The 15,865-nt window shown below is 38.4% G+C and overlaps 2 protein-coding genes across 2 annotated transcripts in view; both read left to right on the plus strand.

The window, feature by feature from the left end:
- The window catches only part of LOC134542761 (potassium voltage-gated channel protein Shaw-like), a 391,400-nt gene that overhangs the window by 100,324 nt on the left and 275,211 nt on the right, over positions 1 to 15,865 (plus strand). The gene's annotated exons all lie outside the window — the stretch shown is intronic.
- On the plus strand, positions 2,431 to 4,276 carry LOC134542995 (uncharacterized). Its single transcript, XM_063387649.1, has one exon. The coding sequence runs from the start codon at positions 2,683 to 2,685 to the stop codon at positions 3,604 to 3,606; it is 924 nt and encodes a 307-aa protein (XP_063243719.1). The 5' UTR covers positions 2,431 to 2,682; the 3' UTR covers positions 3,607 to 4,276.

Genomic DNA, 15,865 nt, shown 5'->3' on the forward strand with positions numbered 1-15,865 from the left:
TAAAATTGTGCAAAAAAAAACATTTAATACTATTTTGTAATAAAAAATGCATTTTATTTTAAATGCCACACCACAACCCAAATAAAGTGAATTAATCATCACTGATTTATCCTGATAAAAGTTGAATAAATACATCTGACAATCGATGTAGATGTGTAAGTAGTATATTATGAAAGCTACTATCTAGCGGATGCGCCCGAAACTACTTCAAAAAAACTAGTTGTAAGTCTCGGCAGTTCGTGGTGACTCAACCTCGGACCTGCGATCGTGTGTTCCCTTGGACGCCTCCAACAGCAGGCGGACGTGCGGGCGGCCGCTCCGTAGGGCACGCGGAGAAACCCTGCCCTCTGGAGGCCTCAAACTACCCCCCCCCCCCCCCCCCCCCCCCGTGTGAAGTGTGACGTCACGGCGTCGCTTCGATCCGCTGAAATGTCACAGCCTCTCCGTCCTCCCTTCCTCGCTCTTCACCGACCTCTTTGCAGGCACACTTTTGCCCCTTCCGAGCCAAAAACACCGCACCTCCCCTTCCAACCCTTTCCTACCCCCTTCTCCAACTTTTCATTCCCACCCTGACGGGGACAAAAAAAAATTTTTCCCCTGCGGGCATCTTGGCACTTACCCAAAAAAAGAGAAATCCTTCCTTCTCTCTATTCTCCACCGCCCCCCCCCCCCCCCCTTCACGAACCCCTTTCAAGGAAAAAAGAATATATATGTGTACACAGCCCGTCTCATTATTCGGATAAAGAACGCTTTAAAGCGAGAATGCGCGTCTATATTTAGCTCCGGGTGCAAGCAACGACCTTCGTGTGAATAAACAAAAGCGAAACGTTATCCACGTGAAAACATTCCTCAAGACAAATTTCCTACATTTTGTGCTGTGAAAACTTGCACCTATAGTTTCATATCGCTTGTTAAAAATTTTTTTTTGCTCTAAATCTGAGTAATAGATACAGCCAAATTTTCCCAGAACCTTTTTTTTTTTTTTAAATTGAATTACAACACTTTGCCCCGGAACGCATTGGCTATGCTTGGCGGTTACTGTTTATGGCATTGCCATGCTCCTGCGACAATCCGTTAACTGTACATTACAGTCCACGCATTCAACAGAAGCAGCGATTTTTGAAGGTCGTAGGCATTATTTTCTAATCAAAATAATCAATTATTTGTATAATCAAAAACCAGAAGATTTATTGTAATTTTAAAATTCAGCCATATTCGTAGTTTATTTTTTAATTGTTATAAATTATTGTCATGCATTACATCGTAACATTTTTCCACTACTCCTATTTTTTCTGCCATAAGGCACAACAGGCACTGATAATTTATTCAGGGTTTTAGTCAAATTGATTACTTTTAAATCCATTTAGAGAGTTGTTTAATGTGAAATCACCTTTATGCACAATGACTTACGAGGATTTACCGCCACTTTCGTGATTATTTTGTTGGTTTGTACAGTAGATTAAATATAAAATGACGTCAAAAATGCTTTTGTGTTAAAAATTTCTTGGCATTTAGTTGTGTGTTTAAGACTATAGTATATAAAAATACATTTATCACGGTTAAATAAAAATTAAAAGTTATTATTATTTTTTTACATTTTTCAAGCCAAGGAGCTTAAAATAAATCTAGAAACTTTCAGGATAATTCTTTGCGTTTTTCTTATATTGAGGCAAAATTTCAATTAACTATGGCGATTTCATTCTATCAAACTCTTTTGTCGAGCCCGTCTTGATTCTGGAAGAACTACTACTTGACAAGTCGGCGTGAATGAAATTTTGAGCTATGTGCTACAACAACGTTCTTTTAAAATCATAGTTGGATTTATTTTCTTCAAACATACACGTTTCAGAAATGAAATTCAACTAGAATAACATAAATTAACAAGAGGAATATCAATGGCCCATAAACTTATATCGGCAGGAGGTATGTACGCTGATAACTAATCCCTTTAAACATTCTAAAATACGGCCAATAATTTTAGGTTTTAAGGATCTAATTACTACCCTGATCAATTGTAACTTTTAAAATAATATGGTTTCCTATCCTAATTTTAATTTCAAATTTGAAAAAAAAAAAAAAAATTATAAATCTTTAAATTACACGTAAAAAATAATAAATTAATAAAACATATTTACTGAAGCAACTCAAAAGCAGGATCATGTAAACTGAACGATTTAACAGATAATTCTTTATTTTGTGGATATTACAAGTCAATTCTATACATCTCGATGTGGGATACAACTAGACATCAGATGTGGCAGATGTATTATTATTTACATCGATGTCAGATATCTAGTCTGAACTGCTCCGAGGGGCAGTGCTTGCAAGCACGCACGACTTTGTCACTTCCTGCCCGCGGGCACGGCGTTATCAGCGGCGCCGCGTCCGGCCCGCGTATCGCGCAGGGCGCAATCCACGCGCGCACTTGGCCTGCTCCTTGCGCAAGCGCTGTTGCTAGAATCAGTAATTGTTCTCCAAGGAAGTTATGTTAACTCTCGGTTGAAGCGATAAGAACTTCCCGAGCGTCGTTGTTTCAACTATTATTGGAATATTTTTCCCTCGAAGGACGTTCTTCGAGGAGAGAGAGAGACGTGATCTGCAGCAAAGGGGCGGGTGACGAAGTTACGTCGTCATCGGGAGTGTCGCGCGGAGGCCCCAGTAGTCTCTCGACTCGACGTCGCCATGAGCCGGTCGCCGTGGCTGGAGCTCGCGCTCTTGCTGGTCAGGGTGGCCGCGGAGAGACAGGTCGCCGACGGGGCCCGTGAGACGGCGGAAGCAAGGGTCTGGAACGCGAGGGTCGCCCCCCAGGTGCCAGGGGTCCTCGACCTGCAGGCCGCCGTGGAGAGACATCCCTCGGCGACTTCACCGTCCGCTGACGTCCAAGACGTCCTCCGGGTGACGCACCAGGACCTCGGTGAGGTCGCCGAGGTCTTCTCGGAGGGCGGCAGCAGCAGCCGGGACGCGCCCGACGACGGCTCGGCGGCGCGGCGTGTCCGCGAGGCGCCCCTCGCCTCCAACATCAACCTGATGGTGGACACCCTCCTGGAGAGGTTGCGTCCCAGGATGCCGTCCTCGGTCGAGCTCGACGACGTCGAAAAGCCGTTCAAGAAGAAGCTGCTCCTGCTGCCCGTCTTCGGGGTCCTGCGCGCCACCGGAGGCACCCTGGAGGACCTGCGGACGCTGCGGCGGACCTCGGACGTGAAGCTGAGCCTGACGGCGGACGGGGCTCGGCTGACGGGCGCCGCGGGGCTGTCGACGCTGCGCTTCGCCTACGACTACGAAGTGAGCTTGCTGGGAGCGGGACTCAGCGGCCGGATCACAGGGTCCGTCGGCGACAACTCGGTCGGCTTCGCGCTCGCCGTCAGCTACGACGGCCGCGGCGGCTGCGCGGTGAGCGTGGAGGAGCTGCGCGTGCTGAGGCTGGACCAAGTCGAGGTCGAGGTCACCGGAGTCGGCGTCCTAAACTGGCTGGCGTCGACGATAACCACGGCCGCGGTGAACGAAGCGAAAGACAAGATCGGCGGTCACGTGGAGGCGGGTCTCGTCCGGGCCGTGGAGAGGGCGGTCAGCGAAAATAACCTGTGCGACTTCCTCGGAGCGCGGTGAACATTCCCACGGCGATCAAACATGCGGTGGTAACGAACTTCATTTTAAAACAACTAGTATACCTACACAGTGGCGTAGCCAGGATTTGCGTATGGGGGGGGGGTGTTAAGAAGCATCCCCCCCCCCCCCCCGCCGTATTAAAGCGTACAATAGTGCTATTTTAGCAGTTTTCGGTACTTAAATTTAAATATTTTAATGGTAAAAATTTTATTAATTTTAATATGAAATTTGTTTGAGTGATGAATAAGAAATTAATTAAAGATTTGGTTCGAACCCCTAACCCCCCCCCCCCCCCCCCTCCTGGCTACGCCCCTCTACCTACATGAAGTTTTGCAAAACAAGTAAATTTTTTACTTGGCGAAAACATACGAATTTATCTCAATCATTTATAATTTTATTTCAAATAAATAATATAATTTTCATGAAAAAATATTTTTTCCACCGTCAATAAACTAAATTCAAAAAATATTAAGCTCTATCACACTGGACATACAAATAAAATTATAAAGTTTATTTTAGTTTATTAATAGTAATATTTTTTTTACATAAGTTTGAATTCCCTTAATGTAACTCTGTTTGATTTATAATTTTTTTTACACTTTCAATTCTTTCTAATGTATTTATATGTACGAATACTAACTTCGAATAATAACATATTAAACAATAAAAACTTCTGAATGTTTTATTTTTTCAACCTGTCGCCTGAGGATACACCTATGAGATTTGATTACCTTAAAACTAATATCTATTCAAAATTTAAAAAAAAAAAAAAAAAAAAAAACTGGAGAAATTATTAATGTTAACAGTAATGTAAATAAAAAAAACTATTTTCTTTTGTGTATTTGTAGTCTAGCGGAATTACGGATCCCACTTTTTTTAATGTGTAAGCTGTAAACTTAAATTTTATTTACTTTTTAACGCGTGCAAACGATTCAGTAGTAAATTTTGTACAAGATAGGCTAATCTGTATATTTCGTTTCTATTTAAATATATATATATATATATATATATATATATATATATATATATATATACATATATATAAGTTAAGGAAAATGGTTTTACAAAATTTAATTAATTATTTATTTTTTAAGAACTAAAAATTCTTCTCTTTTGAATATATATTTTTCTTTGAAAAAAAAATTAAATGTAACGAGAAAGTGATTTGTAACGTCCTTTTACAAACAGAATACATTTTCGTTAAAAAAAATGGAGGAACTTGACTCTAAACAAGCTTTATTTCTTTTTCTTTCTTTTGTTTTGAGTTTATAACCGCATTATCTTTCTTGGTACACATGTGCACGTTACCTCGGAAAAAAAACTTTTCGAATGAACTAAGTTTAACTTGGACCGCATTTCCCCAGATATCGCCAGGCGTGTTAAACAACTTTCCAGCTTTGCGTACTTTCTATTACCTTCCTGTGAGTCTTGGTGAATATTTATTTCTTCATATCTCGTGAAGTATCGCCATAAACAAAAGAACAAAATAAAGTATGAATAAAATTTCCTTTAAAAAAAAACCTGTGAATACAACCACATTTCTGTTTCACTTCGCCCATATATTTTGAAATAGTATAAAATTCAGTGGCGCTAACTAATGGTATAAAAGTTATATTATCTAACTTAATCATCTGTGTCAACTAAATAGTTGTTTTGATAGGTCTCCGTTCCGTATGCGACATGTGTACATTAAACTAGAAGGGCTTTCAGACTCGTAAGAACACTAAATTGTTTTTTTTTTTAATTACCAAAACTGACATAGTGGCGCTTTTACCACATTATTTCTCTCAAATGCTTCCTCTTAATGATGATAGTCTAATTGGTCTACGAATATGTGAGTTCGCACATTAAAGAAAATATAAAAGAAAATATAATTTAAAACTATGCATACAGAATTTTGATTCACTTGAGTTACAAGATAATTTAGGCTACTTTGTAGATAACAGAACATTGAGAAAATTAAATATATCAGAAGCTGCAATAGAAAACAAAAATAGAGTATTCTCTAAGTGGGCTTTACTACCGTTTCAATAGAAACTTAATATTTTTTTTATTTTTAATTGAGAGTGAAAACATTAAAATGTGTATATAAATAGAACGTTCCGCTACCCAAATACCTGTCTACCATTTGAAAATACGAAATATTTTGCGTTGTACTATTTGTGACTATGTCTGATGCATCATAACATTCATAACTCAAAGAAAAATTGAGCGGTTACGGTTACATTTGTGTCGCTTTGCAACCTGTTTTATGCCCTTCTTCAAATCCATTTCATTTGAAGGTCCCTTAAGATATATAAAAAAAAAAATATGTGTGTCCTTCATCGTATCGAATTCGTTTGATTTTTATTTTATGTAGAATTCTATGGAGGTATTTTTGGCTTCAGGCAGAAACGAAGACGTCAAAACGTACCTGTTGATTCAATCTGGGTTACGTCCCAGAACGCGATCACCCTTCCTCTTGCCCCAGGGTCCCTCGACTTTCTATCCCTTGACGTAACCTTTCTCGTCCATTCGCCCTACCTCTTTTTTTTTTTATCCTCCGTGCTTTACCCTTCCTAGCCGACCGACCGCCTTCTGAAAACATCTCCGCTTCCCCTTTCACCCCCTCTCCCTCACTGTACGATAACCCAGAGGCTTGAGGTGTAAGAGCTCGCAAACCGAGTTTCGCAAACAGAATTCGCCAATAAGTCACAAGCCACCTGCGAAGTTTACACGCGCGGTGACTAGCGGAAAAAAAAATTGAGGGGGGGAGGGATTCCCGTAAATCGATCTCATCCGAACAGATTCCCTCAAATATGAACGTTATAGGAACCTGCGAGTTCTCGAAAAAAAAAATTCGATAGTGTGAATAATTTCATATTCGATATTCATGAATGCATTGATATTCGATTCACCATTTCAAATTGAATTTTTTTTTATTTTGTTACCAGTAGACAGTTCTGCACCATGTTGGACACATTCAAAATAAAAATCAAAAATGTAATATGTATGAGGCTAAGATGATTTATTAAGAGTTTGAGATATGCACTGAAAATTATTCACACCTTGTTTTATATTTAACATATATTCAAGTATTATCATAGAAAATTATTAATAATTTTCTATGTATGTAACTAGATAAAAAACTTTCTAACTTAAAATTTACTGGTTTAATAAAATACATTGCATATATTTTTTTTAATTTTAATTTATTTTAATCTCTTTATAATGGTTCCATATTTACTTTAATGCTTTTTGGATCAATTTTTCTCGAACTCCTGTGAAATGTGGAATTTTTTTCCCACTATTTGTTATAATTGGTTTACAAAAATATTCGATATTAGTGAAAATTGTAATATTCGATTCGAATGGAAATAAAACGGTATTCGCAGAAGCCTAAGAACGATGCCTAAAATATATATCACGATACATAGGGCTACTGAAAAAATATTTCAACGTTCCGAACATTTATTTCAGTGGCAATTGTTTTTTTTTCTTCAAAATATATCCTTCTACGCCGTTTTTAGACATTGGCATAACTCAGGGTGGCATACAAGAGCGGTTGGAATCATCATTGGTCACATAGCAACAAATTGTTTTGAATATAAAGTAATATAATTTTGTAAACTCCGAAAAAAATTACGCCAAGACACGAATTAGATTTTCTCTCGGAAAAATTTATGAAATTTAAAAACGAACACTGTTATTTTATTCAAAATTGGGGGGGGGGGGGGGACTGATTGGAATTCTTCACGAACCTTGGTAATAAATATTTCAAAACAATTTATATCAATTAAAAAAAACTATATTGGAAAACAAAATATAAAGGAAAAATTGCCAATCCAATTTTCGATACTTTCGAAACAGTTACATGACGGAGTAAAAAATGTTATAATTTTAAATCACATAAAATTAAAAAAAAAAAAAACATTTTAGCCAAAGCTCATACATCAGTTCATTTTAAAGCATATCGATTTCAAGCAGAAATTCCTTGGAATTTTCGTAAAACTAAGGGATATGTGTGTTTATAGAACACTGTATTGTCTAACTGTTATAAAAAATTTATTGACATAAATTCATAAATTTTAAACGTATTTAAATGGGCGCGCTTGGAATTTGAATAAAATTCATTTCATTGTTTCACAAATGAAAATTGTTTTAGTATTACAGCTAGACAGTTTTAAACTACCAATAATAAGTTATGACTGAGAAAAGGAAAATTTAATAAACTTAAAATTACAACTCAACAACAGAACACGTTTAGTTTTTTTTAAGGCTTCGATTCAAGTTTTGTAATAGGTTTTGAAATCCTAAAAAAGTTGCGGACAAAATCTATTGCAGCTATACACGTCTGCCACTGAAATAAATACACAAATTATTTTGGTCGATAGTTACAAGTTATAGGCTACTTTTCTGGAATGGTAGTAAGCGAAATGGCTTGAAAAAATTTCCACTGGCGCGCAGTCTTCTCGTCGTACATAGGACAAATATGAAATTTGAGCGGTGACCATAAAATTATAAGGCGTAAAAATGAAGATAGATTGTAATGTAAGGCCTTTGGGTGCTGTTAAGAATCTTTACTGGGCGTTTCATGATAATATTTGTCTGTAAACACGCGTGTTGACCTTTTCCGATTTCCTGAAAATACGGTTTCAAAACTAAATACGAAGACAGAATTACCCAGCCGCCTCAGTGCATTCTTACGTAATCTCTTAAACGGACACACCACTCGGATATGTTGAGCAGATTTCAAACAGCGTGGTTTCTTCTGGAGCTATGCATCCTGTATGTCTGCCCAGATAGACGGCGCACCGTTGATGCTTATCACGTTCAACTGCTTCCACCTTCATCCCGCTTATCTCTCACAATTCGTTTGGCCCGCACTCTGCGCCGAGTGTGTTAATTACCGTTCGTCTGATAAACATGAGTACGCACTTCTCATTTAACGCTACATCATGACAAAAAAAAAATACCCAGACGTGAAAGCAAACGATAAAGAGTTCCTACTTAGGTTTAGAGCGGAAAATATTAGCTTTTAAAGCGATTCGTATTTCAAGGAAGATTACAGTTTCAAACGAAATTAAACTTCAAACCAACCGAAGGGAGGTTATATTTTAGTTGATTTCTTCAAAATTGGGAATCGGAATAGGTCAAAAACTAATAATAATGACTAGTAGCGTTGTGTTATTTGTTCGGACTTAGTTTTTATCGTTTTCGTACATTTCTTACGTTTCAACAGCTTAGCTCATGCGGTTAAGTAACTTGTCTTCTCAAAAGACAGAGCAGGTATGATTTTCTAATTTTTTTTCTTCTATTTTTTTTAATCATACCTTTACGTGGTTACACTAATTGTAACTTAAATATTGAGTGTTAAGTAATAGCAAAATGCTAATGGAGTACTACAATATTTGTATGCTGAAAACATTACTTTGTTCGTCATCACCATCATCATAAATGGCTTTCAATCTGAGGCCGGGTCAGCAAAGTAAAAAGCTTCCACCATTCCTCCTCCTTCACTCTCTTCCAATCTTATCCTCTCTCCTGCACTCCTTTAACTATCTGCTCTTCCCAACTCCTCATTGGTCTTCCTCGGGACCTTCTTCCTGTGTCTTCCTGTGTGGGACACACGTGGTTACCGCGACAGCTCTAAAAAAACAATTATAAATAATGACTTGAAAAAAAGAATTCACGGAAATGTAGAACATGTACGACAAGATGGCGGCGGCTTTGACGTGGTAAAGACGTCACGCGAATTTAAAAAAGGATTGGCTATCGATATAAAATCGTGTGTGTGTTTATTTTTTCTTCGAAGGAAACAACTTGAACATGTGAAACACTCTTTTGTCGATTTGTTTTTTTTTTTTTTTCACTTTACCTTCTTTCTACTCGCTTTCATTTTATTTTTTTCCCCCTCCCTCAGACGTCGGCGTCTCCCTGACGCCTTCTGGCGGGCGGTCCCCGAAGCACTCGTGCACTCGGCGGTCCCCCGCGGTGTGTGACTCGGCTCCGACCAGCGCCCGCTTGCACTCTCTTCGTCGCCGCCATCCATTATTCATCCGCCCGTCTGTCCCCCTCCGTTTCCCGCGTCTTCCACTCCCTCCCCTTCACCGTGCGTGGCGCTCGCAAGATGGTCAGTGCTGCTGTCGGTTCCATTCGACGGTTTAGACTGACACAGCTCCTGCCGGATCTCTTTCAATGACGACCATCAGTTTCCTTCGAGTGGGCGTGACGTGTTATTTTTGAGTTTCAAAATCGTTTAATATCTTCTCTCTCTCTCTCTCTCTGTCTCTCTCTGTCTCTCTCTCTCTCTCTCTCTATATATATATATATATATATATATATATATATATATATATATATATATATACCTATATAATATTTCCTATTCATAATCCCGTTAACCAATTTAATTTTTTTTCAAAGCAATACTTCTATTGTTCCTGTTCAAATATTCGCCAGGCGAAGGGCCCGCTGTAAAATGCGTGCACGGTATTCGTTGTGTTGGTAGGGGTGAAGGAGGGAATAATCCTCATCGCCGCTCGTGGGAAACTAATGCCACAACATACAAAAACCAATCACGAACGGAAATGTACAATAAAATTCCAAAAAAAAAAAAAAATTGCTAAATGTACCGCAATTACAATAAAGATGTGCCTAAATACACATAAACCCCCGACTAGGTGGTACCCTCAAAAGTTAAAGACTCCCTACATTTACCTAGCCGACAAACAATAACGTTCGCCGAAATTTCCTTGCCTCAAAACGTCCTTTTTAAATTGCAAAAAATCATTTTTAAAATTAAACCATAAAATGAAACTAATATACAAAAAATAATGACTAATAAACGCCAATCGTAATCAGCAATCTTTATAAATATCAGCCCTCTTGTAAATGGCACGGTAACGGTCCTTTAGCCAACTGTACAGAGAAGGGAGCATGTACCAGAAAGTTCATGAAAACTGCACATGAACCAGATTTCCATCCAAAACACACGAGGTGCCACAGTGGTCGAGTAGTCAGATCACTCGAATTCCCGCCAAGGCGATTAGGGTTCGATTCCCAGAATCTTAGCAAGTTGGAAATGTGGCGGACGTTACAATAAATCGGGGGATTTTTCCTCTTGGTAGTCCCTGCTCCCGATTTTTTTTTTCAAAAATACATTTCGTCGCTGCTCCAGCCACATCAATTCTCCCCTCATGTTCTCAAGCGAACATGTCGAAGAGGTGTTGAACACTAACACACACACCTACACACATGTATATATTTACACACATATACACATGCACACATATATAATTATATTTATACATACACACATATATCCATATGCATTTAGCTTTTTATGCATAAATAAGTATACTCGTATATACATATACGCATATAGCTATATATACATATACACACATAAAACATATACAAATGCATTTGATTATTCACATACATACATTCATTAAATTATTCGTTCTTAAGTAATTCTATACCAACATCGTTGATGCGTTGAGGGGTCCGCCTAGTCACAGGTGTATTTGTGTTGGTAATGATAAGTGCGACGCTCACTGGTGCTTCTAGCGTGGTATCGCCTCTAAGCGCAAGGCTCTGAATTGGCGTGCAGTCTTCTAGTCGTGTATTGGGAAACTGTGAGATTCCATCGGTAATCATTACATTACAGAATGGAGACATGAAGATAAAGGTGTACTGTATGTCCTTTGAGTGCTTTCAAGAATCTCTATAGAATGTTATTCTGTAATTATTATTTTTTTTTTTGCAATTTTAAGTTTTAAAACAACGAGTTAAGGAAACATTACTATTTACGAAAAATGCGTGCCCATACGTATGGGCATAATTTCCAATCATCTTTATTCTTAACGAAATTTTTTAAAAGTCAATAAATCAAATAAACTAATGTCCATAAAAATTCGTAAGCGAAGAGTGATCGTAGGTACATAAACAATTTCACCACGTGTAAAATTGTTACGTTAAACAAATTATCAGTCTGTAAAGATTTCAAACCGAAATGCACTTCAAAGTGCAGACCGATACCAACGAATAAAAAAAATTCCACTTAAATAACCAAGGCTACTTTTTCATCCGTTTTTATTGGCTGGAATGAACAAGCACTAATTCAATCATAAACAGGATATTACTTAAAACCATGAGCTCGTCGGCGTACAGGTTAAGTTTTTTTTTTTTAATCGTAAACCCAGCTTTACATGACACACACTACGGAGTGCAGCGGGGATTGACTGCCAACATTTGAGGACATTATCCCCTTCTCCACTATCGACCTGAAGCTCTTCCGCATGGCAAACTAGCCCCTCCCTGTAGGTGAGTGGGGAAGGTAGTTGGGGTTCTTGCGATATCCGGCCAGCTACGGCGGAAACCGGGCGCCAAGCCAATAAAGCTTCGTGATTACACACTTCCACACCCCCCCCCCCCCCCTTTTTCGTGTTTGTCAGAAGGGTGCGGGAGGTATGGATTAACCTTCCACCCCTTCCTCCTCGCGAACCCTATCTGTTCGCCAACCCCCGACTGCAAACATCACTCTCATCCCTCCTTTTTTTTTTTTTTTAACTAGTTTAGCAGCGACTACCGTTAGCTCACGTAAGAAAATGAAATAATATGGCTGTTGGTAAACATAACGACATCAAAAAAGTCACCAGACATTCATAATTTCTTAGTGAGTTTTTTTTTTTTACGTAAATTTGCATGGTTTGTTAGTCTGCAGCATTTACATTCTTGTCTCATAACTGGGGACTGGACAATTTCGTGGGTTCAATGACCTCTAGACTGGCATTCACGATACTGTGCTTGCTGATCATTGGTTGCTGACTTGTGAGACGTCTCAACTGGGCGGCCTGTGGTCGATTGTCTCTCGTTGGTCCAGGGTCCTCCAGACAAACTGTGGGCCAATGGTATAACCAGCGCAAAAGTACACGTACTAATTTGAATTTTAGAGTATCGCAAAATGAATCCGCGAATTTTTCCGGTATCGGCTTATAACGCTTTTTTACAATGAAGGGCGTTTTTTTTTTACGATTGTTAAAACCACAAGTTTACTGTTTTCCGGTGAAGCGGTGATCATCGAAGATCCGAACCGGGATCTAACTGATTCGATCCTTTTTGTAAATATTCACAGCGCGTGTCTCCATAAATCCAGTATTTGTAAGTAATAAGTCAGTACGTTTAAATATATATATATTCTTTATATAAAGTATGTTCGGTAGGTGACAAAGTACGAATATTTTTCTGCATTAAATTTGTGCATATCACAATACATTTCATGCCTACTACTGCCTCCCATCAAAAAATTCTAACAAATCACGTTTGACAGATATGTGATGTCAACACAACGGAATTCGCGGGCGCTATATAGATTTTTCCGGTTATAATGATTATATCCATTCCCATAGCTTCGCGTTTGTGACGATATTAAAATGCGTTTAATATTTTCTTTTTTTCGAAAGATAGACTGGTGCGTTGGTAGAAAATAATATTGTTCATACATTTATTTTCCAAGGCTTTACTTACTAAATTTATTTGCGTAATATTGGAGAAATATTTCACGTAAGGTGTTTACTTTTTCCTCGAATTAAAATTAATTTCAGATTAAACTTACTTTGATTCATTGATGTTGTACATGTATTGCAAATTTTATGACAAGAAATATCTATGCATAGGTGTGGGTGTATAAGACTTTCTGTTAGTTTTTTTCTTATACAACTCTACATATTTATTCCGCTCTTACTGGTGCACACTTGTCCTTCGAAACAAGAGGTGCATCACTGTCTACGTGAGATTTCGGAAAACCACCAGTTACCCCCCCTCCCCCCTATGGGTATTTATTGACGGGGACGCACCACTTTAACGCCGAAAAATGTCATTGCAGGACTGCCACAAAGGTTAGGTTAGGTAAGGTTAGCACACAAATTCATTCAGTTGTTTTTGATTTTGCTCCTGTGCCCCCCCCCCTCCCACCCCGCAGCAACATTTTTCGGCGTTACTGTATTTCGGCGTTGTGGTACACAGCAGTTTTCTAGCTGTCGGCGTTGCGGTCAATTTGGCATTCGGCGTTATTGCACGTTCGGCGTTGTAGTATTTCGGCGTTGTGGTAACAATCCTTTATTGACGAATATTTCGCAATTACTTTTTTTTTTTAAATGCTTTCTTCATCTCGTGGGAAGGATTGTTGCGTGTGATGTGCTCGCGCCTCGTTGATACGTAGCGATTGAAACGTCGCGTCGCGTCCGTCGCACCACTGTGGTTGTGGTTGCCGCGTGACAGGGCGTGTTCGCTCTGGCAGGCGAGGGGCGTTGGTCGGTGCGCCCTTGTGACGTCACCCCGCCGTCGCAGTGTTCTCCCTACTTCCGCGCGCTTCAGCGACTCTTTCGTCGGGCCTCTGGCGCAGTTGGAGGAAGCTCGAGTTACGAGACCGCGCAGGAGTGTTTAACATCCTCCCTTGCCCTTTGACGAGGGGACATTTCACCGACCGCCTTTTAAGCCGTAATTAGCGAACGACGCTTAATCACCCTCATGTCACGCACCCCCTTCAAATAACTACGAACTGTCATTTTTTTTTGTAAAAGGAACAATGACGTAAAATTACAGATGTTTGTAAAAAAAATTTTTTGACGTTTACAAGAAAACAACTGTATCACTGCAAATTTGTGTTAGCAGCAACACTGGGTTCGGATCCTCACCCGGACATACATTTATGCCTTGTGTTGTCCCAGTACATCCAATAGTTAAAGTTATTTGTAAACCGTTCCCTGAATAGCTTTCCAGTACTAACTGCTCACATCAATATGCACGGTTAAACAAAACAAAATTCAAACGGTTGAATATCCGATTATCTTTTCTGTGGTTTGAAAAAAAATTATGCTCGAATGAACATCAAATAAAATATTAAATTGCTTGCCAATTTTCGTAACAAATACTCAGTATTATCTATAAAAAAATTATTTTATTTATGAAAAATACACGTGTTGTACAAATTTACAATATCTTTATTTCTTGGTAACTAGTTTCCAATGGAATCTTTTATAAAGGACAGAAAATTTATTTATTCGTGTAGTAGGGATAATTCTAAACTGGCAGTGATATACATTTGTTTCGATTAGATGTTTTCCTTGAAAAAATATACTTAAAATACAATAAAACTACTAAGTACGATAAAAATAAAGGCGAATTGCCGCCACTCACGTTAGAAGTAAAACTTCATACTTCCAGAAATTCATTTTAAACCCATATATAACCACACAATTAAGTGAACACTAAAGATTCGCCCTGCAGGTTCAAAATTGTAATAAACTGACTCTATATTTAATTTCTCCTTCCCTATTTCGACAATCGAACACCAAATTCGTCAGCGTTGCACAGTTCGTTACTCTGTGATGCGCTTGCGCATCGAATTAACCCCACCAGCTGTAAAGAAGTTTCATTTAAAAGAAACGTGGTTGCTGTTGTTTACAACAAAACACATCATCCAAATATATCTCAATGTAAATTTAGGTTGTTGACTCAAAAGATCGAAAAAAAATTTGTATAGGTGGTTTTTTCATCTAATCGAGAGAAAACCATCGTAACATAACTAATCCGAAGCATCTGGTACATAAATAATTTTAAGCGCCAGTTTTTAAAAAATCTACACAGATTAGAACACTAACAAAGAATTTCGTAATTTTAATATTTAAGTAATTTCCTTTTAAACATTGGGTATTCGTCGTTATTTCACTAACTAACGTTAGCTTTGAATTGTATCAAAGAAAATATACGACAGAGACCTATCGTGACCAAATATGTGTCCTAGATGACGAAAGTGTGTCCAAATGTGTGTCCTTTTCGTTGTCTGTGTGTCCAATGAGTATCCTAGATAACGAAAGTGTGTCCAAATATGTCTTCTTTACGTCGACTGTGGTTGGCTGGGAGTACTAGCCAATTAGAGACCTCTTATTTTCTGTCTGGTTGGCTGGGGTGTTTGGCCAACTAGAGGCGAAATGAAAGTTTGTGATCTTTCCAATACTGTGATTTGTTTGAATAATTTTAAATAGTAAAGAAAATTCCGTAAACGAATATCAGTTTAAAGAAAAGTTTCTCATCGCCTTTATTTTGCTTTTAATGAAATTTACTAGCAAGGCGTCAATAACCATTTAAAGGTCATTTCTTTAAATATTTATTTCGGTTAGGAAGCAAATTTCTGCAAAATCTTCAGAACCAACTATATTATTTTATTACGGTCTCTAATGATGTTAAAAACATTTTGTGGGACCTGTATATGGTG

Source organism: Bacillus rossius (genome assembly GCF_032445375.1).
Source record: "Bacillus rossius redtenbacheri isolate Brsri chromosome 9 unlocalized genomic scaffold, Brsri_v3 Brsri_v3_scf9_2, whole genome shotgun sequence".
Lineage (NCBI taxonomy): Eukaryota > Metazoa > Arthropoda > Insecta > Phasmatodea > Bacillidae > Bacillus > Bacillus rossius.